The following is a 27494-nucleotide window of genomic DNA, read 5'->3' on the forward strand; positions in this document are numbered from 1 at the left end:
GTATTTTCGGTATAAATAATACTTAAAAATTAATATTACAATTAGTAATTCGAATCTCGTAATTTCGATAATGTAAGGAAAATAATTTTGGAAGCGACAGTAATTAACATCACAGATTGTTAATTTATTTAGCAAAGAATGTAGACTTGGTTCATTGGTTTTGGTCAATAGAAAATAAATATCTATTAGATAATTATGGTCAATACTTTCTTTCTACACGTCTTTCGAAATTATCAAAAAAAGAGTTTAAAAATTGACCAATAACTGTAGAATTTCAAATTAAAAGCATCCTATAGATAGCTCGAATCCTTGCCATTGCGAAATAAATTCAATACGTTGATGTAATTGTAAATAAGAATAATTTTATGTAATAAAGCCACGGCTTAGACTACGAAATTTAGGTAATATTAAATGTCTATATGAAAGAAACGTTATTTGTGCGCAAATTTGCCAGTTCTAGGAAACTCCTTTTGGTTAGTCCAAAAATAGCTTTGTGAACAGGTTACCAAATTCTCAACTCACCATATTCTCATCTCACCTTGTTCTCGGCTGAGTAATAGTGTGCTCTCTACACAAAGAAACGTGGAACTGCTCAATTAGTTAAAGTAAAAAATAATGAGCGTAACAGGACGATTATTTTTGAAATTTCTAGTTGTCAAAAATATAGATATCAAATATTACAAAATAATTTGTGTCGCACTTTATTGTATGTAATGTACAAAATTACAAAATAAGTTATGTTGTACGTTATTGTATGTAATATACAAAATATATGCTCATTTACACATTACTTGGTAGCACGTTTGAATATTTTCAAAAGCAAAGAAAAAACGTTTAAGATGAACCCCTACTTAACGTAACGGCATTATGGGCCCATCATATCACTGCAATGCTATCATGACGACATAGACATGCTACATTTTAAATTAATATTTCTTCGTGTTGACACGAAATTGTGTTGCCAGATTTCAATTGGTTTTTCGAATGTAAATAAAAGACTAAACTGACACCAATTACGCGCAAGATGCGTTTTTCACATCAGTTCTAAGTCTCTTTAACTTTGCCGAAGCTACAGAGAAATATTGGCGTTTTATTCGCGTTATTTGACGCAATCCATATTCAATTGTATGTGCACAATGAAAGCGTTCACAGCCGTTTAAAAATAATTTGTACTCGCTCTGCAAATTCCGGCAGAGTTATGGCTCCTCGACATTGATCCAGTAGCTGGATCAAGAATCACTAATTTGTAACGCTGCACTAGCAATCGAATGACCTAAATCCGTTTCATTTCTATCCAGTATTTAATGCTGGTTTGATTCAGGAGTCTCTCAGTCCATTGTCAATCCAGTGTCCATTGTGAATCCAACTAGTTAAATTAATGTATATCAGCCTTTACATGCAGCTAATACGCCTGCATAGTTCCCAAAAAGCTTATAAATGTTATGAAAAGATGTTATTGTATTATAGTTTTAAAGTTTCGCGTAGTTTACGGCGACATCTCGTTCCCTGTATCGCGTTCTGTAATGATAAATTAATATAATTCAATAAATGTGATTATAAAACACACATGTTCGTAGTTTTTTTTTATAGAATAAGGGAGGGTGCCATCGGATTAGATGGTTGTAGAAGCACTGCAGTAGCTGCGCCGCCGTTACTATTTTTTACACAATGTGTAGTCTGCAAAAGTGGCGCTCGCATGGCGCGACTGTGGCCCTGCGACTGCGCTTCAGTGTTGGGTTATGGAAAAATTTCTATTTAAAAAAAATATTTTTTTTGCAGATATTTCTCCTTTAATTTTTTACATTTGACGTTGGCACCTGTTAAAAGTTGAAGCACAGCTCAGACACTCCATACAACGGTCGAAAGTTGTTTACCTACTACTATTACATACAGCAAGGCGTTATCTGCGCTAATGTGTGCGTGAAGTGATAGGGTTACCCATCACTTTCTCGTACAATTTACGTTACGTGGTCAGAGCGGCAACATAGCGAAAATTCTTAAGCGGATCTGTTATCTTTTATCCTAATAATTACACATGTTCCTTAGGTATTTATATCGATATAATATTATTTTTCATTAATTCACTAAGAAGAATAATATTGAAGATTTATTAAAAAATATATTAACAAAGACATAAAAGATTGTGTTTTGGACAGGTTTTAAATAAGGTAACCAAGGTATTTGAAATTGCGTGTCCAAGTTTATCATTACCTAGTTAATAATTAGGTATGTTCACTACGTAATATTTATCGGCAATAGAAATTGAAAATTTGAGAACTTACTCTTACTTTTTTGTTCTCTGGTTGAAGTTACAGAATTTCCGCAAGTGTGAAATCATTTTAAATCTTGTTTTTCTGTAAGTGGTTTTTAGCTACTCTAATTTTATTTTATAATTCACTGAAGTTCACTGAATAAAACTTCAAAACATATTTCTAAAAGTAGAACACAATACGACTTCTTCCAATTTTTGGGAAATTTTTCCGGAATAATTTCCAGTATTTGAAATTTTTCGGAAAATTAACCTACTTCTAAACATTGTTTCAAAATTAATAGTGGCGAGGCTGCACCAGATTGCACCACACGTCGACACGACAACCGCAATTGGTGTAGATCTTAGAGGATGGAAAAAAGTAGATCTTAGAGGATGGAAGTGTAAACATATAAAAACTAAATAACTAATCTAGTTATTTAGTTTTTATATGTCAAAGTCAAATAATCATTTATTCCGTAAAATTTTTACACTTGAAAACGTCATTTTTAAGCTACTTTTTAGGCTACTGCTCGTTCACTACGCTGATCTCCCTGAGAAGAACGAGGAAGAAACTCTAGGGATTGCTCTTTTCAAATAAACTTAAATGCTATGGAATAAATACACTTTGAATCATAATTCTCCGAAACTATATTTCCGAATTTAAATAGCGTATATTTGTTTTTTCAAACAAACCGACGTTTCGGGCCCTTTACAGGTCCCATGGTCACGGTTGACTACCGAAAAAACAAATATACGCGATTTAAATCCGGAAAAATAGATTCATTTCCCATGTGTAAAAATCGCGAAAACCTAAGAACTCGATAAGAGTAATATGGTCCACACAATCAAATGCTTTTGCGAGGTCACAGAAAACCTCAATAGCGTTCTGGGACCTTTCCCAAGCATGAAATATATATTTTATTAGCGCTACCACCATCGCTAGTCGATCTACCACTAGTAAACCCATATTGTTCACTATGAAAAATGTAATTCCTACCGAAATAAGACAGTAAGTGACTCAACATAACCTTTTCGAATATTTTACTTAAAGTTGGCAGAATTGAAATAGGCCTATAGATTCTAGGATCAACTTTCCTATCGCTTTTGAATAAAGCCAATAACCTTGCTGTATTTCATCAAATCGGGAAAAATACCTTTGTCAACGCACCTATTGAATGCATTAGCTATGTAGGTTAGTCTTTAAGGTATAATATGGGTCATAGTTTGAATCATATGGATAAATATATAAAATAAAAGGCCGCAAAAAGCAGGAACTAAACAAAATTCAGTAAGCGCTTTACTTAAAAAAAAGGAGTAGGTTCTCAATTCGACTGTGTTTTTTTTTGTATGTATGTTACGCGATAACTCCGGTATTTGTGAACCGATTTTCATGATTTTGCTATTCTCCAACTCAAGCCGTTTTTCTCTCTCAATATACTTTGAGTAGCGAGGCCAAAGATTTAGTATATAGGTATCTAAATCTATGAGTGGGACTGAGAACCGATTTTTATTATCTCCTGTGTCAAGTCCCGTATAGTGGCGAACTAGGGGAAAAATCCGGGTTTGCGCACTTTCGGGTAACCGATTTCAATAAAACTTTGTAATTATATGTAATTGCACGTACTTTTGAGGTTGGTTTTTTAGTATTCTGTACTGAGATTATTCTTACAATACAATACAAATATTCTTTTAACTACACACATATCATAAACACTCTATGTGTTCAAAAACCGCAAATTACGGCCAGCGTAAAGACAAACGGTTTTGTCAGAACAAATTTTTTATCTGTGAAAATGTTATTATTGCTTCTTAATAACATCGAATTCGATTTTATTATGACATTCAAGATTAGCTCTGGACCTTTTGGAGGGAAAAGTGTCGTTTTTATTTTGACTTTCAATTATTTTGTGAAATCTAGTTTAAAGTGGAATAGGATAGTGCTATTGTGCCTTAATTGAAGATTAAAACGCGAAATTATACGAATCTCGAACTAAAATACCCGTATCGGCCCGTTTTAAGGAATCCCGAGTCAATCCAAGCACGCCGCCTCAAATTGCCTATCCTCTTTGTGGCGGCCATATTTACAGAGACATAATTAAACTTCATGTTTAGGCTGATGGCTTTGCCAAAGCCTTAATAAATTAAAAAAAATAATAATTATGACATTCAAATTTCGAACATCTCTGAAAAACAAAACAATTTCTTTCGACCTCAGTTCTAATATCAGTCGAGACTAAGTTTTATTCGAAATGAAATATCAATAGCAAACAATTTTGACTAATTTCATACGCTACTTGATATCGAGCGATATGATAGTTGGGGCCGACTCTAGTTTGTCTGAATTCTTAGAGCATATAACCAATATGATCTAAGTCTGAATTAAATAAAAACTACGCTCCAAAACTGAGATGCGCGATAAAAGTTTTTATTTGCCGCCATTTCGCCAGTCATAACATGCGGTTCCTAAACACACCACCGAGAGCTAATAATATGTGTGTAGATAAAGCAGTGTATGTAACTGTACATAATTTAGCATTAAAATAATCGTGAGATGTTTTTTATGAACCTCGCCTGTGGGCTCGTTTCATAAACCCTCACTCGTATTATAATGCTTTTCATTATGTAACAGTCACATAAATTACTATGCTGCACACTGGAGCAAATACAAAAAATAAAAGCCAGGTAAAACAGGCGGCCTTACTGCTATGTAGCAATCAGATCCAGGCAACCTTCGGGTTTCAGGACAAACTGTGAGATAATAATTATTCGAGGGCGCAACAGAATACGTATTACAAACACATATTTCACATACACAAATGAAAAAAAAGAGAAAAATAATAATAAAAATAGTCTAAAATAGATATTCAAGATAATAGTAATAAATAAATAAAATACTTAAACAAAATACATAAATAACAAAAAAAATACATATCATTACACAAAATGAAAGTAGGATTTTAGAGAACATAATAATAACAACACAAAAGAACAAAAATAGGAGAAAATAATAATTAGAATGCAAGATAATGAGCTTTGAGTAGAGATTTGAAAGACTCAACAGACTTAGGCAGAGAATTCCACAGCTTGATGCTTCTAACCTTGAAGGAATTGGAATAGAAGTTAGAAGAAGAATGGATAGGGTAGTTTTACTTAATACGTACGGCAAAAGAATGACATACAGTACCGCATCTGTTTCGCGAAAGCTGCATCTTCGGGTTATTCAAGGTTAGATCTAGAATTAGATTCGTTGTCATATTGAAATTGTGACCAGGCATATCATCGCTGCCCTTTCACAAATTATTTTTAGGAAACGCTACCTACTTTTCAGGAAACGCAAAAAATAGATAGATGTCGGATTCCTCGGGATCCTCTAAAAAGAGATGAATGATTTTTTATTATATTAATAACAAAATTTACGACGTTTAAAGTAATGTTTACGAGTTTATTGAATATCACAATATTTTACTACCATGATATTCCATTAAAAAAAATATGTACATTGTTATAATTATTAATACAAAGATCGCGTATTACGAAAAATTTCTCCGATTCACCTCGACGCTCCGCGCTGAGTCGAACCAGTGTCTTCAGTATACCAGGCCCGTATTAAGGTAAACCTAAAAAAGCTCATAAATATTTTATTTTTGAGTTTTTATATTTAAAAAAATAACATCTTTATTTGAGGCTTTATGAAACTCATCAACTTTCAAGTTAAAGCCAAGGGAAATAAAACTATCACAATAACAATGTAGAATTATTTTTTTTATTCTCTTTAAATAGTATAATGACTTAATTTAATAAGTAGATTTTCAAAGTATTTAATAATAAATCAAAACTGTACGGCTTCAATTTCTATCACGACTTTACAGTGTACGAGTAGCTAACGACCGCATAAACTCAGCATGGCATATTTAGTTCTTCGTGTGACCGTCAGGGCGCGCTGTGCATTTCGCCAAACACAAACACTTTACGCCATAGATTGAGTATCGCAGTCGCTAATAACGTCACGTAACACTAAATTCCTGTACTCGCAACATCTGCGTAACTATACGAGTTAAACAGATATATCGTCCCTCTTTTCACTAATTACTTAAGGGAGACACCACAGTTGTTAATACGGAATTTGCATGATCCGGTCAGAACTATGGCATGAATACTGTATACAAATTATTGCATGAGTGTGTATCAGTGGCGAGGCGTCCATGTAACTGTATTTTCACCAGTTTGCATAAAATTTTCAACATATCAAATGTTACATTGTGTGCTAAATTTTATGTGTAGAATAAGTTAACTAGTGAAATGAAGTATATTAGTACCTTGTGTGCCAATAAGTTAGGTGTTTTTTGTTTTGCTCCGGTTTTACTAAGGACAATTTTCACGCCTCACCACTGGTGTGTATGTAAAAAAATATATGAAAATTTGTATGCTGCAAGGCGGATCACAGTCATTCTATATGAACTTTTTGTACCACAAAGAAATAAAAGAATTTGAGAAATGAAGGGCGAAAAGACGTTTAAAATTTCGCTTCCGCTCGGATCGCCGACACGAAATGCATGTCTTTTTCGCTCTTATTACATAAAGATATTCCTAACCGGCTTAATGCAATTCTGTATCAATAAGAACGATGTCTAAGAAGCATGGTGGTGACACGTTCGACTTATTCAGCTGTCAAAAGCAAATTCCATTAATCACCTACCTTTTTAATTTTTTTTATGAGATCGAGTGACGGTACGAACAAGTCGTGGGTCGTGGTAGTAGCGACACGCCTTTCCATAGCAATTGCAGTGCCACGCAGAGCTTTAAATCGCAAAGATCTGAGTGGCATTGCCACTGCGCCCGTCACCCTGAGACAAGTAGACAAGTCTCATGTGCCTGTAATGTTACCAGCACCATTACCACCACCATCGGAGGTAGAAATAGGTAAGGTGGCACTTCCCTGAAAAAACTTTTTCAAAAGGAGCTCTACTGCTACTACATATTAACACAACTCATTGGTAAAACTTTGAAAATTTGCTTAAAATGCTTAAAAACAACATTCAGTCAGGAGAAAGACGATAAGTGCGGTATTGTTTTTCTCAAGTTTAAAATCTGCCTATAGAGAGCGCACCGTAAACAACACTGCAAGATTAAGTATTATTTTGACTGGCCGTCATGTCTTTTTTCAATTATCCATAAAGCTTTGCGAGCGTTTGGCGTGCTTTTTCTTTTTCCGCCACACAAGATTCCAGGGTTTGCTCTAACAATCCTGTATTACGTAACACATTGAAATTGCCCCGTTCGATGCGCTCTGCAACTATATTACAAATTCAGCAATGCCTAGGCCATACTTGTATCATTTTGGCATATTTCCATTGCATATCTTTGCCACTAATTGTGACGCGACGTACTTATCACATAAATGCATATCGACAATTGATATTCCAAACCGACACAAATTATTTACATAGCTGCCATTGAAACGTTGCGGTATGACAGGTATTTATAAAAAGCTTTCTATACGCGACGCACTTCCCGTGCAGATATCGTGTGCCCTCACAACTTACAACTTTCTTTTTCTTATTGTTTTAAAATTTAGATGCATGAGCGAGTTTTAAAAAAATCCGCTCATGCATCAATTCTCAAATTATTTGTTTACATTATGAACTTTGGCAATTTTTTAAATCTAAAATATACCTTACTTCATATACAACATTTCATAAAAATATAATTTCTAGTTAAATCATTTCACGAGCGCGACACACTGCTCACACGATTTTTTTTTAAATGCAAACATGTGCGGTTAATGGTCAGTGTGAGGCGCTCTTTAAAAAGTGTCATGGTTTTTCTTTTTACAGTGAATCTTTATAACATATTAAATAGTCTCTATCATAAAATGCACATTCACTATCGGAATTATATCTTAAGCCATTGAGTTAATAAAACTAAATTAACTTTATTGTGAAATCCAGCTATTTCCTTCATCATCAACATAATACTATTATAGAATTTTAAGTTATAGTAGTCTTGAAGAAATGTTCAATAAATAGAAAGGTATGATTAATAATAATATTCTTGACAGTTAATGGGTTTCAATACTGGTAGAGCTATTACATCAAATCTACTCGTATAATAAGTATTCGGTTCATATTAAAAATTTACTATTAATTACAGCGAAACAAAAACTTTACATCCACTAAGTGTTCTTATACAGCGAAATAGCGGGTTTTTATAGTTAGTTTCGACACAAGTTAATTTTTACTTTTATTACGTTTTGAGTTTCTAAATTAATTGATACTTGTTTAAGTTAATTGCTCTATAGCCCAATGCACAACAAATAAATAATAAATTATTACACAGCTTGGATGGCAAAAATCCATGGTAGTAACCAGTTTAGCTCTTGCAGGTTATCTTGATGTATGATATTTGAAATATATTTATTTCAAAATATATTGTAAATAATATATACATATTGTATATATATATACAATATATACATACAATATTATGTTATATTGTATAAATATATACATACAATATGTATACTTAATAAACGTATATATATATATATATATATATATATACGTTTATTAAGTTGCTTCTCATTAATCTCAGGGGATTCTGCCTCACGAATGAGTAGTATAGTTTAGTCAGTGACAATTTCAAGTGCAATTCAAAAATAAGTATTGTTTGAGGTTTTGGTAATGGTAGAAAATGGTAATTGTTTCCCTGAATCCCGCTGCGTCGAATCTAGTTTAAATGTACTAGGAAATAAAATTTTAATTTAACACAATTTGTAGGAGTGGTTTTAATTATTTTACTATTTATAATATTATATACTTACTAGACGTCTACTATATTGGTCAATGAGTCATGGCTCAAGGTTATGACGTCACGTTTGAGGACAATACGTTTAAAACTGTTTTTTGTAGTACATTTTTACAGAAGAATGAAGGTGGTGATCATAATAATAATGTGAAATTATGGTGATATTGATTTTTATATATATATATATTATTATGAGGCAAGTTATTTTTCTTTATTTTGGTAGCCATATATTTAATTTAATCGGATAATCCGACTGAGCTACGTAGACTGCGATGCCAAATAAAAATTATTTTGATAATATTCTATATACTTGAAGTAATGGCACGATTATCGCAAACTTTAGGGTAATAATATTATAAATAATAATTCTAAAATGGCATCACTGGCGCTGAAACCCAATTCTGTCGATAGGATGGGACAGTAGAGACAGGTATAGTGTGTTTCGATTTATAATATTATATCTTCACTGCCAACCAAGTTTTAAAGTAAGCCTATTTTCCTGTATATGCGAAGTAGAGTTATTTTTAAACCTATAATGGTGCCTTTCGCAATAACTTTAAACATCAATGCACTGTTTGATTGAACTTGATGTAATCTTTCAATCTCAGCGTTCACTACGCCATCTAGTAAAAAATGTCGAATTGGTGTTATTTTTTTAAAGTGACTTAAATTTTTTTTTAACTCAGCAATATAAATCTAGTTTAAATAATAATTATCGTTTTTTTAATACACGCACATGACATAGGGCGGTTTTAAAAGGAAATTAGTCTTGTTTTATAATCTACGTGCATATGATCACACTATGGACCACCTGATTTTATTTTTGTATAATATTGTATAGTTATCAGTTAATATTTATCGATGGTGGATACTGGAGGGTATATTTAGACTTTGTCCATATAAGGCTCGTCAAACTCTGTGTAAGCATAGCTCCTAGCTGCATAGGCAGTCGTTGGTGGGCGTCAGCCTGCTCTTCTGCCGAGGAAGTGTCACTACTCCTGGACCTTGTTCGCCCTGAAACAGATTAATTAAAATGTATTCAGTAGTGTCAATATTACATGCCAGTTGTGACTTCTTGTGATTATAAGTGCAGGAGGTACATCTGTCTTTTCATCATCCCTAACCCAATAGACATACTATACACAGGATTATTTATAAAATGCTAACAACCTCGCAGGACTACATTAGTGACATTATAATCTCAGTACAGAGTACTAAAAACCGACCTCAAAAGTTCGTGGAATTACATCCATTTTCCAAGTTTTATTTAAATCGGTTACCGGAAAGTGCACGAAACCAGATTCATCCCCTAGTTTGCCACCCTTAGAGGTGAAATATTTTCTTCATATTTTAATAGGACCACTACTGAAGTAACCTCTTTCCAACAAAAAGGAATCATCAAAATCGGTTCATTAGTATCGGAGTTATCGCGTAACATACATACAAAAAAATACAGATGAATTGAGAACATCCTGCTTTTTGTGAAGTCAGTTAATAAACAATTACTTTTATTTCATGGCTTTTAACAAACAACTTTTCACAACCTTAGGCAAAGTTCAATTTGTAAATACAAAAAACTTGGTCAGTTTACCAATTATACATCGCAGCCTTATTACTGACCGCCAAGCATTTATTACTGACCTGTACTGTAACATGACTGATACAGTACCCGTGAAACAGTCTTCACTCGCTAGAATGAGTACCTGGTTTTCGTCGGCCCACTACGAACTGCACGCGTTTCGCTCGCGGCAAGCTCGCAAATCACGTACACACTATGATTTTTGGTAACATAATATACAATGGTTACAGTTACAGCTCGCCAGTGAGTACCCGGCTTCAGATATTTCTCTCATGTATAATTTTTTAGCAAATTAGTTTCTTACTTCAATACTGATGACGCGCAAAGGCTGCTTGGAGTAGAGTTTGTGGGCCAGTGTCATGAATATTGATTCTACTGTGTTGCACTCCGATTCCAACAGTGCCGACGTTTCAAACAACTGTTGATAAATAAAAAAATTACAATGTCAGTTCACTTTACATAAAATAAAATAAATTATAGTCAGTCTTCACCATCATTACATGAAGTATATGGATTAGCTAGCCCATTGATGGACAGTAACGGTGTTTATCGTAAAATTAAATATTAGAATATGATAGTACAGTATACCCTATTCTGCAATATGGATGTCAAAAATCAACTATGGGCTTTACTGTGCAATTTGAAAATACTTTCTGTGGAGCCGTCTACTGCTTTTCCATAGAGAAGTATCAACAATGGACTGACAGATTTCAATAATTGACATACATTGAACATTTTATACTGAATCAATATAAGCACTATGGCACGAAAAGTAGTGACATTATGCAATTACGAAGTTAAATCTAAATTGGAAAATTGGCTAAAGACTCTTGATTACACGAGTACTGAAGCTCTACTTGATTGTAATTATTAAATTGATAAAATTAGTAAATTTTACTTTTAATTTAAACTTGAACTTGATTTCATCTTAACTTGAATTGAATTAATCTTTATACACATACACTCTCACTCACACACGAACACACACCATACACTTACACACCCTTACACGTCCATTTATTTATATAGGTCACGAAGTATATTTCATTTCCTTCTTTATTTTCTTACTTCTTCATTAGAATTACCCTTTTAGACATTATAAAATCGAATTTTTTTCTTTTTTGTTACACGCATGCCTATCACTATAGTTGTAAACCATAACCATACAGACTCACTTATATTTATATACTTTATAATGATTGGATTCAATAGAAGTTTTGATTTTATGTAAAAGTTACCCCTTACTGAACATTGCCTCCTAAGATACAGTCTTTGACTAGTTTAGGAGACAGAATCTCTAAATTTGGTACGCCTTATTTTATATTTTGTGCGACGTTATATCTATACCAATAAAAATTTTGTTAAATAAATAATAAAATTGCTGCTCTGTACTAATTATAAGGCAAAAGTGTTAATAAAGATATTATTATTACTATTATTATTTTGTGTAATATTTAAGTAATATCCATCTTCAGGTCACTACTCAGAACACCCAGACCAAAACAATTTAGTAAAGTTAGTTTTCCAAATTCATCCTATCTGGAATGGTACCACAAAGGTCGCAGTTATAATTACAGAGTAGTTTGTTTACTACATGAAGAATAACAATCTCAGCCAATAGGATATCTTCCCAGCTGTAGTTTTGTTATCTTCTATTGTACATTGACTATTTATGTTATATACTAATGTATTGCAATAGATTGATGATACCCAAAGCGGCCTATGATCTTGGTGACCACTTCAACTCACAAGGTGAACATGTCAGCGAAAAAAAGGGGGGTTTATGAGCCATTAATGAGCCAATAAGGGTGATTGATTTGGTCAGGTTATGACCAAAAATTTGACTTGCCATATGGAATGGAATAATTCGCATTACTTAGTAGCTGTGTAAATACATAATACTTTTTATAATATACGTATTATGAATTACTTCTTAAACAGTTCACAAGAAACAAGAATTTCAGATAAAAAAAATAACTTAAATTTTTTTTTATAAAGTTTTGCATAGCTAGCACTGTGTCAGCTGTAAACACATGTTTGAAGTCGTTGAATTTGTAAAAAAATGCAATATTAGAAAGGCAAAGAGTCTACACAAAACAGAAAAATATGACACATGGTTTACCAGCCAAAAGTTTGATAACCTCTACACTAGACACATGCATATACAGAAACTCGATTGATGTGAACTCTTACAGGCATTCCATATTTGTCGGCGAGGCGCTGTGCGTAGGTCGTGGCCAATCGCGACACTGGCGTGCCGCAGTCGCATTTGTTGCCCACCAGCACGCGCGGTGCCGTCATCAGCCCATGCGACTCAACTTCCTGCATCCAGCTTGCTATGGACTAACCAATATACTTATGTAGATACATACATAGCTGTTTAAGTGAAGTGTGATACGCTTCTACGTATTGTGGACAGAGCTCAGATGAATTTTAGATCAGATATCTGTATTAACTTGGCAATGTTTTAAATTTTTTGAGACTGTATGAGGTAGACAAGTATTAGGACCTTAGAATTCAAAATATCTATTTTATGACCTACAAAAACAGCTATGATATGGCTAATAATTTATTAATCTATTTCTAAGGAAGAATATCAATTTATTTTCTTCAATTTATAGCAAAAACTTACATGAAAAGTTTCTGGTTTGGTGACATCATAAACAATGACAACTGCATGGACGTTTCTGTAGTAATGCTGTACCATGGACTTTCGGAATCTCTCCTGGCCTGCAGTGTCCCATAACTGAAGCTATATTAATTTATTAGTGAAAATATATGATATGAGGAACTTTTAAAAAATTACCTATTTATCAAGTTAATTTATTGCCAAGGTGGGTTTTTTACCTTTATCTCTTCATTGTTGATACGCACATTCCTCTCCCTAAAGTCTACACCGATTGTAGCCTCAGATTTATCCAAAAACTGCCCCTCACAGAAGCGAAAAGTAAGGCAAGTTTTACCCACGCCGGAATCACCTAAAACTATAATTTTAAACACTTTCTTCTGTTTTAACCCAGGTATATGTTGGCTGCTGTTCTCCGTCATAATTCTAGGGCGGAATTTCACTAGAACTAAGGACAATTTTTTATCAAAAAAATATCAATATTTTGGTTATCAACTTTTAAGTTATTAATTTTACAAGAAGTATTACAATATTGCCTTTTCGCTTTTACGTATGTAACTTATTGAATAAAGAAAGAGAGATAAAGTACAATTATAGTATTTTCAAATCGGCCGCATAGCACATAATGTGACATTTTAAATTTCGTTTAGGAATACTTGAAAACGCTAAAGAAAATTATCTATTTCTTTCTTACACATGGGTGGTGCGCTGTAGTTGACTCTTTTTCTCATTTCTATAACACTTTTGTTTCTTATAAGAGTGCATTTCACAATGTTGCCATTTATTTTCTAGTAGTTATTATGTAAAAATTCCAGTATCGAGTTGGCAAGGTTTATGGTAATTTTTAGTAGTTTTTCAGAAATGTCGAACGAGTGTAGGTTTCAGACGATTGTAACGATAAAATTAGAATATATTCTATATTAGAACAAATTTATCGTTATTTACTTTGTATTTAGGAAATTTTATAGTGATATTTTGTTCGAATGTAAATATTTTCGCCCTTGATAGATTCGTCAGGGTGTATAGTCCATAACCTCTGACAGACATTCGTCTTTGTAAATTGTAATTAGAATTCTTGAGCTGACGATAAATGAAAGTGTTGTTTACATTCCGTGAAGTTTGCGGCTCGTGCGTTTTGTGTCTGGATCCTCTTCCTAACGGAATTTCTGTGTGTTAATGAACATGGGGGAGGTAAAGTTTTTCGTGTGCAAACCTAGTGAAATATGTGAATTGTAATTGAATTAAAAGTGTTTTGCGGTGTTTGTTCGGATGCTGGCGTAGGATTGCCATGTCCAGACTCGTGGACTACTTCGTTATTGTGGGTTTTGACCACGAAAAAGAAAGTGAGTATCCTTCCAAAAATACTTACGTAAAAATCCTCTACAAACTTCTCACTTTATTCCACAAAATACCTGTATATGTATTGGAAGTAATTTTCTTATCAGTAAGATAATAAAATACCTAGGTTTTGTTCACGGAACAATGAATTTCTCGTCTTTGGTCATGTAGCAACTTTAATAGACCAGTCAGTTTTAAAAATCCTAAATGTTATTTTTCTTTAAACGGGAATTAAACATTTACGTACATTGTTATAGCTGTTGCTACCGAATTTACTAGACTTGCCTTTTTTATTGGTGCTACTAACTAAACAAAGGCAAATAAAAAATATATTGCATTAAATATCACTTATTTGAAGAACTTTAAAATAATACAACTTTAAGTTTTCTAAAACAGTCTAATTTTTATTATATAAAAAGGAGTTATAATTTATTCAACACTATTATTATTTAACAAATGAGTCATCAAGTTCAATGACACATAGGATTGATAGATAACTGTTGTGCTTATTATGCTTACCAATGTGGGCTTATTGAACTCATTAACTACCTATTAAATTGCAACTAAAAAAGATGATATCTTTACAATATTGAAATGCACATGATAAAATATTTTTATTTTATTTTGAATTCTACAAACTAACTGCATAAATAGCAAAGTAAACTCAGTAGGTAAAGGTAGTCTTTTTACAATAATTATGAGTATGTCAGGCTAGTGTTGGGTCATGCAAAAATGTATTTTATACAATTTCGAAAAAAAAAAATGTTTGCAAATTATTTTCCTAATTTTATTTTCTTTATAGAAGAATTTCCATCATTTGATCTTTTTTGATTATTACCCAACATTGTGTTTGTCACACAACATTCCAGCTCAGCTTTATGGGGAAAAAAAAACCTATCTTACTCTCTATGGTTTTATGTTACCTTGTAATGTCTGAAACATGGAATACCTTTTTTTTAAGTATGATTTTTAAAAAAATATTATAATATATTTCTTGTTTGTTCTTCTCATAGAAATTTGGCTAACTAAGAAATGAAATGACTGACTGATCTAACAAAATAAAATTTTTATAGCAGTAGCTCCTTGTGGAAGAGTTCATCTTGGGAATTACTGCCACCTTACCTACTTCTGCCTCCAAGCAATGATGTGAACATTATTGCATTCCAGTTTTGAAGGGTTAGGGTGCTGGTGAAATTACAGGCACATGGGTCTTGTCAACTTATGTCTCGGAGTGACAAGCGGAGTAACAGTGCCCCTAGATTGTTGTGATTTAAAGCTCTTAGTGGCATTGCAACGGTGCTAGACAGGCGTGTCGCTTATCACCAGAAGAAGCATGACTTGTTCATCCTGTCACTTGGTGTCATAAAAAAATAAAATATAGAAATAACTATATTTTTGAGTTTGAGTAGAAAGAGACTGGAGTCCATACTATGTTAGCTCATAAATTAACATAGACTTAGGGACACCAGGTTTCTAGCCAATATATTTTCGATTTTTGTTTGATTTGTGGTTTTTTGTTTTAATTGTGGGAAAGTTCAGTTGGTTGGTTTTTATTTTTATACAAATAATCCTATATTTAAACAGCGAAAAAACTTAAATAATGCACATGACTGCTAAAGTACCTTGCAGTTACCTTGATCTTTGAGTTTCTAATTCATCCCAAACGCTTGTCTAATTACAATTATTTAGTACCTGTAAATGCAATGCTAATTTTCTCAGTAATACATTGTCCAATACGTAACCATAATGGTTCTTGGAAACATATATTTTTTAAATATCTTTCAAATTCTAACCCAGTTTTTTTATTTACATAAACAAAAAGCTAATTTAAAAAAATGCATACCTTGTGTCTCATTTTATTTATATGTATTTCAATATAAACATCACTATTTTATATATCATTTTTTTCTTCAGATAAATGTGTGAGTGTGTGTACATGTGTAATATTTTGTAATATTTTGTGACAAGTTTTGCCTTATTTAGCAAGCTTAAAATAGTAGTGGGAGGACTAATAATGCTTTACACTGTTTTCGTAGTTGTATATACATACATATTTGTAAAATATGTTACTGATCACACTAGATTTCAAATTGAATTTCCACAAATCCTAGCCTAGCTAATTACCTAATTCTGGTAGAATTTTGTATTCTGGCTTATGTAGAACTTATATGTTTAAACATATGTCTTATACTATATACATAATATATAAAAGCTAACTAAAGTACCACATCGAGTTCTTAGGTTTTCGCGATTGTTACACATAGCAAATGAAACTATTTTTCCGAATTTAAATCGCGTATATTTGTTTTTCAAACAAACCGACGTTTCGGGCCCTTTACAGGTCCCATGGTCACGGTTGACTCAACCCAACCCAGTCAATACGCGCGACACAACTATACACACAACGCAAATATACGCGATTTAAATCCGGAAAAATAGTTTCATTTCCTAAAGTACCACAATTTAGAAACACCTGTGTAATTCAATAAGTTTCGTGTATTAAATATATTCCATACAAATTGATACCAGCATAGCAATCACAATAAATATTGACAATCAATTATTATGAAGTATCAGATTAATGCTGGTTATAAATTGATTCATTTCAAAATGTTGCACCCTGTTTATGCGGATTGTTGATGCCGTGGTGCCCTAATGGTTTGAATTCAGGCAGACCCCGTGAATCCGGGCATATGAATTCTCCAGAATTGATGTGCGAAATTTAATTTGCAATTTACTATGACCTATTCGGAGAAGGAAAACATCGTGATGAAACTGGTACGTCGAAGAAGTTCACAACCCCCGAAAAACGTATAAAGTCCCCAACCCGCGTAGGGTCAGTGCGGCTGACTATGACCTAAACCCTCGCCTGAAAGGAGACCCGTAATCTGCAGTGGAACTTGTAAATTGGTTGATGATAACCCTGTTTTGTCTTTGTTTTTGCATTTCGAGAGCTTCGCTCTTAAGAGCAGCAGGCTAACCTAGAAAGGTAAACAATAACTCAATCGCAATGTTTTTCTGAGTTATTTTGCCATATGATTTCTAGTGCTTTGAATCATACTAAAGTCCTGACTTGAGCATTGAGTAGAGTTCTAGAATACGACCCAAAGTTATGTTAACACAGAATAATTTCACTGTTTGTGATAATCTGGCGCATATATGTAAATAAAAGGTTATTTATTAAGATTCATATAAATTTTATAAATATTATATAAATTTTTATACAAAATAAATTTATGTTTGTCTTTAATGATAAGTCAGATTTTTTACAGTGTTGATTTTTTACAGAATTTAAAATCTGTATCACTACAAAAACGTCGCAGATTTTTGTTTTTTTTTTTTTCAATTTATTTATGACTATGGATGTCCTTCAATTGAAATTTTAGATAATAAATAAGGCCTAAAATAATATAAACAGGTAATAATAGTAATGGCATAGTATAATAAGACGAGTATGATAACTCCATATAAACGTAACAGCGCGGTTCGTATGTGTGCGCGCGCGCCGCGTGCCGTGTACGAACGAACGCACACTTTCACATAATTTCGCGATGCACTCGCGCTGCATAGTGCTGATCGTTCCGCGCGCCTTTCCTTAATATGCGAATGTGTGTGTCCGTACACGGCGCGCGGCGAGCATACACGTACATAACCCGCGCTGCTGTGTATAAAAGGAGTTACCATACTTATATAGTACTTATAGTAAGAATACTATAGTAATAGTATAATAATATACCAAAATTAATTAAATTTTTTCTATAGTAATAACGCTCACAATCAACATAGCCCCGCACTAGGGAAACCCTGTGTCGCGGGTGCCATGGACACACACATAGACAACCACAAATTACACCCAAACTCACGAGAGAAATAAATGTAGGCCATACAAATATTTCTCTCGGCCCGGGAATCGAACCTGCGACCGCTGCGTGGCAGTCCGGCATGGTTACCGTTCGGCCACCGAGGCAGTTATTATAGTATTTACAATGAATTTAAATAGAGGAATTAAATAACCTGGCAGAATTTTGACGGTATTGCCTTGTTTTTTTTATTAATTATAAAATCTGCTTCTTTTGCTTGATTTCCTTATAGTAGAAACAGTGGACCACAATGGCAATTTATAACTAGCAGTAATGAAACAATTTAATTTTTTTTTAATAATATCTAGTGAAGGGACGAACAAGTCATGCGCCTGGTGGTATGCGACACGCCTATCCATAGCAACTGTTATGTGCCACTCAGAGCTGTAAATCGCAAAGATCTGAGACTGAGACATAAGTTGACAAGTCCCATGTGCCTGTAATTTCACCAGCACCCTTATCCTTCAAAATCGGAACACAGTCTGCCCCCGTGGTCAAACAGTTACCACGCCGGACTATCACACAGAGGTACCAGGTTCGATTCCCGGGCCGGGAGAAATATTAGTATGGACTACATTTATTTCTCTCGTGACTTTGGGTGTAATTTGTGGTTGTCTATGTGTGTGTCCACGGCACACGCAACACAGGATTTCCCTCGTGCGGGGCTATGTTGAGTGTGTACAGTAATGCTCATATTAGGGCGGCAGCTATAGGTACGGTGGCAGTACTGCCCTGGAAGAATTCTTTCACAAGGAGCTCTACTGCTACTTAATGTCTATTAGCGGCTACAACTGAAAACCAGCATTACAGCAGTTAAGCTGTGATTTATGCTGAGTTAGATCAATTTCAGCTTATAATTGTAATCATTAATTTCTTTTCTATAAATCTTAAGTTGAAACTTTTTCTTTCTTTCTTTCTTCTTTCTATTCCATCTGATTGTTTTTCGGTTTTCATAGTTACTGTTTTATTTGTACATGAGTGTTATTTATGTACCAAAATGGTGTGTACCCATACACAATCAATCAAACCTCTATAGAGTACTTACGAGATAAACAATTCTCCCTTGATTACACTACGAGGGTGGCGCCCGACGCCTCTCAGAGCCCTATATAGGTCAATCAAGTACGTTGAACCTCATCATTTGCGGACGTTGCCTTCTTACTGGTTTTAGGGCTTATAAAAAACGCCTTTAAGTGACAGATTTATGTACCAAAAAAGATTTAATGCGGAATTAAATTAATTGAATTGTCGGAATTTTACGAGCGCCAAACGAAGTATTATACTTATTTGGATATTAATACTGAAAACCTATTAATTTTTTAGGCACGATGTAAGTAGACACTAATATCTCTAAGTTCGTGGTTTGTTAGATTCCCGTTAAGAGTCTAAACAACCTCAAATGGCTTTGGTTGATTCCGCATAACAGCCAAAGTGTTGAATCCATTGACTTACAAATAAATGGACGACGGGTCTAATACAAAAACCACGAAAAAAATGTCCCAAGTCAACCTATTCGAAATTTAAATTGTTATGTCATCGCGCTGTCCGTAGAACAAATGAAGACTAAAGCGGAGTGTCGCGCTCTGTATACGATTTTAGCGCCTTACAAGTGCGGACACTTTTTAGCGCGGACCCGACGTCCATATAATTGTAAGTCAATGGTTGAATCAATCACTTTGGAAAAAATACTGATTCCTATACTGGTGTGAAAACACGATTCCTAAAAATTTTCACTGTAAAAACTCGAATTTATCTCGAAATTTTACAAGAAAACCGCTGTATTCAATGAGTATTTTGCATATAGGTACTGTAGTCTAGGCTCTACTCTATGAGTACAAGTACTGGCTGAATGAATATAGATTTGTGTTTAGAATGTATTTAAAAAAATAGGATAGAGAAAAGAAGAACATCTTGGCAGATCTAGAAGTAGCCTCCATAAGTGAATATGTGAAAAACACAATAAATATATAATTTTGAAGATAATCCCAGTTTATATTTATAAAGTACCTCTCGCTACGCGACCTGAGCTACGTCCTAGGCTACAATGTTTTTTTTTATATCAACTGAACTAAACATAACACTTATATACATTTTTCAACTGGCTTTAATTTCGTTTGTGAAAAAGAAATTATAATGCCATTGTGTGTGCCGCTCGACCCAAACAAAATGAACTGTATGGTGCGGGAAAATTTTGAATTCGTGCAGAGGTAGCATCGATTCTTAAATAACACGTTTAAAATTTTCCACGGGCCGAAAGTTTCGTAATTTTTTAGAATATTAACAATGTGCCAGAGAATTCCACCAATTACCTAGTCTCAAAACCTGTATGTACTATGCATACATGCGCTCATGGTAAAGAAATTAGAATTTTGGGAATCTTCCCTGGCCAACAGATTAAGCTTCGCTGCATACGCATTCCGCAGAATACGTGAGCTTACCGATCTTAGTACTGCTAGACTAGTTTACTTTAGTTACTTCCAAGTGTAATATCCTACGGGATTCTCATGTGGGGTAAAGCGGTAGATATTCAAACCATATTTGTATTGCAAAAACGAGCGATTCGTTCTGTGTACCGTCTAGGCTCTCGTGTTTCTTACAGAGAAAAATTTAAGGAGACTGGTATCACAGTACATTTACTCAAATATTTTATATGCCCGTAAAAATATACATAATTTCATTAAGCAAGAAGATATCCATAATATTAACCTTAGAGCTAAGTCCAAACTCATGACACCCGATTTCGTTTAACCAAGGTAAACGACTCTTTTATGGGGAACTGTATACGTTTTTACAATAAGATTCCGGAGCATATATTAAGATTATCATTTCCTAAGTTTAAAAACTACATTAAAAATATTTTGATTGAAAAGTCATATTACAAAATTGAAGACTACGTGTTAGATACAGATGTATGGAGCGACGACACGGCTCCAGAATCCACACAAATTTGATTCAAAGTGTATTTCATAGCATTTAAGTTTATTTGAAAAGAGCAATCCCTAGAGTTTCTTGCTCATTCTTCTCAGGGAAATCAGCGTAGTGAACGAGCAGTAGCTTAATGTAATGTAATGTAAATGTGACGTTTTCAAGTGTAAATTTGTTTTACCTATAAATGATCATTGACTTTGACATGATCCTAAACTCCGAGATCAGACCTCAATCTACCTAACTTCTTAACAGAACGCCGAAAAAAACTTACAAAGTTCTGTAACAAATACAATAGAAGAATTCGTAAGAGTTTGTAAGAAACTAGTGGAGCTATTTCACAAAAATATATGAATGAATATCACGGTGGTAAAAAATCAATATTAGAACTAAGTTTTCTAAAAAGTTTATATATATATATATATATATATATATGTATATATATATATATATAATTTGTATTTGATTGATTCACCTTGTGGTGATCTTTAATTGAGGCAATATTTTAATGCTGTACCATTTGTATGGCTTGTTGATTGTGCTAAATAATGAAATAGTTTATTTTCCAACTGCCTTCAAAAACATGCTCTACAATTGGCCATGATAGAGTGATTCAGTGTTAAAAAGTGAACTGAATTTAAAACAAACGATATAAATTTCAACACTGTGTTATGTAGACATGCCAGCGGAAGCTACTATAATCAAACAAATATATTAACCGGTGCTAAAAATGGAATCTGGCGGTCGATTCCATAGATATAGGTCAATTCAGAACCTTACGGTAACTCAGTTGTCGACCGATTTCTTTTCATTTTTATTCACAACAGCCGAATCGAACGTCAAACTGTCGTATTTGAAACCGAACCAAAATGACGTCACACCCGTACGATTACTCGAACTTCTCGACCGGCAAAGGCTACAAACGTTTTCAGAACACAGTTATCGAATGAAAGTTACCGACCGTCCTATTGTTTACAAAGCAAGAATATAATATGGAAATCTCTTATTATTATTAATAAAGTCTGGATTTTGTTCAATTTTATTAATTTATTTTAATGCAAGACTAATGCATTCTTATATTTTAGGCCTTTAAAGTCTTAAAAATGTATATAAAAAGATAAAGTTTTCTTATAATCTATTTCACCGATTAACTCCGTAAACGCGTTGGATAACGATATCGTATCCGAATCCAAATCGAACGTTTAACTCGAATGTTCTGAATAGCTCTGAAAGCGCCCTTCGATTCGAGAACGATATCCAATCTAACGATTAGGTTAAAATATCGAAGAGTTCTGAATCGTGGTCCTGCAAACTCCTCATCGAATACCCATCGCGCAACAGTCGACCGAAGGCACCAAAAAGTTTTCAACCAAAATTCAAGTTCTTGTTTGTATAAATGAAACCAGCCCCCGTAGCATGACTACGCATGATAGTCGAGACGCGCGCGATAAAATTGAAATAAGCGCGCCCTATTGGCTATTTAACATTAAAGTGATAGTTGTCTATGAAAACATATATAACGAAATGTTTTTAAAAATTTGTAATTTACTTTGTGGTATAATAAAGTGTTTAAATAAATAAATAACGAATGCAAACAGTAGCCACGCGACGTGGGACCTTGCACTCGACCATCCTGACGCGTGTAATGTCCCCATACACGCTAAAACCACTTTACAATTGGAACAGAGTATGATATACAAATAAATCGGATTATTGCTGTTTGCAATCCGTAATGGCCTGATTTTAAGTTATAGTTACTGCTAGTTGTTATCAATATCATACAGCAATTAATGCATCATGCAAAATTCCTAGCTATCCACTTTATATCATCAAATTCGCTCGAATTCGACAAGTTCGTATAGACAATCACATATCAATCACAGGACATTCCAATTTTGCCACCACGCAAGATAATACGATATCAATGTCAGATATGAGTAAATCATATCTGACATTGACATTTATATTCTAAGTTTATTACCACTTCACTCTCAAATAAGGGAATTCAATACATGTCCTAAATAGAAATGAGCATGCTACGCTGGCCTCAGAACCTAGACCTAATTAGATAAACTTCGTATACATACCACGCAATGTACTTTGATATTATATGGTCTCAACGGATGCAACTATTACCGCGTTTGACTGACTTATTAAATTCATGTGTGCACGCCCATATCATATTATTAAAATTATACTGTGTTTCTCTTAGTTTGTTCTATTGAACAAATATATTGAAGCTCGTATGCTACTACTTTGTACTGTACTTATGTTGTTGCATCTCGATTTGTATACAACCTGTGTTCTCGCAAATAAATTAATAATAGGAAATGAAACTATTTTCTCGGGTGTAAATAGCGTATATCGACCCCTCCTACGTAAAGTATCGTATGTCGAAATTGCCAAGTTTACAAGGGAGCGTTTTAAAGTTCTGAATTCACTGAAAGAGTGATCACCATAGATCATCTCACCGATACCTAGGATTTTATAATACTCTATGTGAGTAATAAGCTTTGCCGAATAAAACGTCGCATTAAAAAAGTCACGTGTTATGTTCATTTCAGTGAATTCAGAACTTTAAAACGCTTCCCTGTAAACTTGGCAATTTCGACATACGATACTTTACGTCGGAGGGGTCGATATTTGTTTTTTCAAAAAATTCTGAAATTCGCGTTTAGGTCGCTTTCGCACAAATCGCGCCTTGTCATACTATCCCTATAGGTTATACTAAGCTCTACAGCGTTGCCATTTCCCTGTAACTAGAGTCTGCTAGAGAGTAGAAAGCGACTGTTGGGGCTCTTACACATAAATATGATACGACGTCGCGTCGTGTTACGACGCGGCATCGTTTCACGATGTGACGTCGTATCGTAGACATCTATGACGAGCAACGTAAAAATTCACAACACGACATCGCAACGTGACACGACACACGGCACGACGTCGTATCGTAGAAACTCACGGTGCGCTCCCCAGTGCCGCATTCATTTATTACTCAATATTCAAAGATGACAAATAACATTGAGGTTGATTATTTAATAACCCTAGTCGAGGAGCGTCCTGTACTGTGGGACAAAACATCAGAAGAATACAAAGTCATCTGACGTGACGCACGGCAGTGCGTCGTGGCATGTTGCGATGTCGTGTCGTGAATTCTTACGTTGCCTCTCGTAGATTTCAACGATACGATGCCACATCGCGATACGATGCCGCGTCGTATCCACGACGCGACGTCGTATCGTGTTTATGTGTAAGAGCCCTTGGTTTATTTTTAATACTCTGTAATGAAGTGACTTAAGTATAAAAATATCTCGAAATTCACGACACTGATAACACTAGCATAGTATAATAAGAGCAAGTAAAATAACTCCTGCCTATTGTGCACTCGAAGCGTAGGGTTGTTACTTTATTATTTTAGTTATACCTACAGGTTATAAACATAGTTTGAAAAAAATAAGGTGTTAATCACAGTAGTCTCGTGCTATATTGAAGTAACCTTTGTTAAATGCAGTAGATACTTACGTATTAATATTTTTATACCGGCATCGCGGATTGGTATCTTGATTATGGATTATGATTATAAAATATAAAGATTAATTAATTGATACATACATTTTTCTTTACAATTATTATTATTTATTTTAAATTATGACATACACGATTATGAAATCTTGTGTTAAATCAGTAATTTATCAATTTATTGTCTAATTATTGTTTTTACATTTAGTCTTAATCTATCCGTGTATTATTTGGTTATTGCATTTGCATGCTTTTTTTATTTAAGGAGACCGAATAGGTTTACTGCTTTTTAAAAATTTTTACCGTCAACATGTATAATGTACCCTACCCTATTTGACGCGAGTAAATGAATTATTATTATTATTATTCAGTTCTTAGGTTTTCGCGATTGTTACACATACATAGGAAACGAAACTATTTCTTTGACTGGTCAGTCAACCGTGACCATGGAACCTGTAATGGGCCCGAAACGTTGGTTTGTTTGACAAAACAAATATACGCGATTTAAATCCGAAAAAATAGTTTAATTTCCTCTATTATTATATCTATTTTAGACTCTCGCCTCTCCCAAGGCCCAAAAGATTAATTTTTAATTATTATTATTATTATAATATCTATTTTAGACTCTTGCCTCTCCCAAGGCCTAAAAGATAATTTTGAATTTTTCAATGGGAGGGGTGGTATTCCCCAGCAATGGCACAGTCGGCCGGGGTCAGGAACTCAGATTCAAGAACCGGCTACAATACGTGCCGTATGAAACAAAATCGCCTTCTGCATTTGTGCTGGAAGCGACACGCGATTATTATTATTATATAAATGAAATATCGCCTCCAGTGCCACGGAACAGGATCCGTCAATGTATAACTTGATGTGCTGCTGTCTGTCCATTACTATCATTTAAAGCAATCTACCGTGCCGTACAATATTAACAGTAAGTATGTTTCAAATTCATACAGACTGTTTACATGCTGTTTTTATCGTAAGCATGGCAGCTATATTGCAGAAAAATATAATTAAATGTGGGTTACACCACTTTTGCGCTGATAACCTCAATTAACAGGCAACCCACCAAGGACTTATATTTTAAGATCTTTGTAAATTTTATACGGTGCAATAAATCAAATGAAAATGACTTGTTACCACCGCTCTTAAGAATGTGTAAATTATACTCTCTTTAGGTATATAAAAGTTGTGAAGCAACCCTCTGTGTTACCACCGCTCTTGTGAATGCTTGATTATACTCTCTTTATATGAGAGGAAAACTTTCTTATCTGTCGCTGTTTTAGAGTGACCAATTCATCACGCATAGTGCGGAATGTTGGGGAATATGAGAATTTTCATTGCAGTACTAAAGTGAAAATTAAAATAGTAGTTACTTAAGTTTTTATTGAATGTCAGGATGTTTCATCATCATGATATTAAATTATTTTTTTGTGAAATTACTTCACTAGTTTGTTATAATTATCAATACAAAAATCGAATACTTAGAAAAAAATCCTCCGATCCCGGTCTCCTAGCCAACCCTACCAGACGTTATGCCAACTAAGCCACGAAACAATCGGACCTTACGAATTTCTCTATGTGCTTGTTGCAGATCTTTGTTTTGGGTTGTTGAGACTTTTTGCCGTAGCGCCATCTGTGAGAAATCTGTGAACGTTTTTCTTCACTCGATAAATATAAGATTAATTTCACAAAAATCATTGAATATCGAATATTAATTACTCTTTTTAAGTTTATGTAAATTGCTTGTCGGCCTGAGACGCCTGCCTATTATCTTTGAATGGGAGAAAGGGAAGAAATTTTAACCTTTAAGATTATTGGGAACGTATATTTTAGCGATTTTTATGACATTCAACTGAATAACAAAAACATAACGGTAAGAAGAATATAAATTTAAAAGGAATAAAAACTTTAAAATGTATCAAAAACTATCAAGTCCTGAAGTCAAGATAGGGTCTACGATGGAACGAGGTCGCCCTGAAGATGCCTTCAGTCGCACCTTAAATGTACTCGGATTGTATGTGCTCGGAAACACAGCCGCAGGCAGTGAATTCCGTTCCTGGGCTGTGCGCATAATAAAACAACTTCATTACTTGTAATTACAGCGTCCATTCTTCGAAGTTATTCGTTTTATGGAAATAGGCGAAAATTCCTTTTGAGAAATCCGGTGAATCGTTACTTTGAATTATTACCTTATGACTGAATAGTTAAAGTAACATTTCAATTGGTCGGCTATTTACGGTTAGGATGTTCTGATGTGCACGTTTTTAAGAATAACATCCGATAATTCAAATATAGAATGACACTGCGTAACCTTTACCGAATATTAACCTTATATTTAAACATATTTCATTGCCGTAGCGAACTGATGAGCGAGAAAATTGCAATGCCAAATAACACGTTGGAATGAAAGGGGTCAACAATCGAATCATTAACTTCCGTAAAACTAGAATAGCTCCGAAGTTTGGGCATTAGAAAATAGTGCTTGGCCAGGTTTTGGCCTAGTTTTTGTAAAATACCATTTCCTTGTGTGTGTGTGTGTGTGTGCGTGCGTGCGTGCGTGCGTGCGTGCGTGCGTGCGTGCGTGCGTGC

At 34.1% G+C, this 27494-nt stretch overlaps 2 protein-coding genes across 3 annotated transcripts in view; one reads left to right on the forward strand and one right to left on the reverse strand.

Annotated features, from left to right (window-relative positions):
- Positions 1–9198: 9198 nt before the first annotated feature.
- Positions 9199–13690, reverse strand: LOC113228847 (ras-related protein Rab-33B-like). The gene is made up of 5 exons (XM_026462264.1): positions 13482–13690; positions 13267–13386; positions 12828–12977; positions 10939–11052; positions 9199–10069 (listed from the first exon to the last, which is right to left on the reverse strand). Exons 1-5 carry the CDS (start codon positions 13680–13682, stop codon positions 9989–9991), a joined length of 666 nt encoding a protein of 221 aa, XP_026318049.1. The 5' UTR covers positions 13683–13690; the 3' UTR covers positions 9199–9988.
- Positions 13691–14262: 572 nt separating this feature from the next.
- LOC113228846 (myotubularin-related protein 13) overlaps positions 14263–27494 on the forward strand; it is a 106477-nt gene continuing 93245 nt past the window's right edge. Inside the window, exons 1-2 of one of the 2 annotated variants that reach the window (XM_026462262.1) lie at positions 14263–14451; positions 14542–14603. In XM_026462262.1, the coding sequence (XP_026318047.1) occupies positions 14549–14603 (55 nt within the window). In that variant the 5' untranslated portion in view covers positions 14263–14451; positions 14542–14548. Of the gene's footprint in view, positions 14604–27494 lie in introns of both variants that reach the window. The other variant, XM_026462261.1, reaches the window with a different exon arrangement.

This window comes from Hyposmocoma kahamanoa, unplaced genomic scaffold, assembly GCF_003589595.1.
Source record: "Hyposmocoma kahamanoa isolate Upper Pololo Valley unplaced genomic scaffold, ASM358959v1 244, whole genome shotgun sequence".
In the NCBI taxonomy this organism is placed as follows: domain Eukaryota; kingdom Metazoa; phylum Arthropoda; class Insecta; order Lepidoptera; family Cosmopterigidae; genus Hyposmocoma; species Hyposmocoma kahamanoa.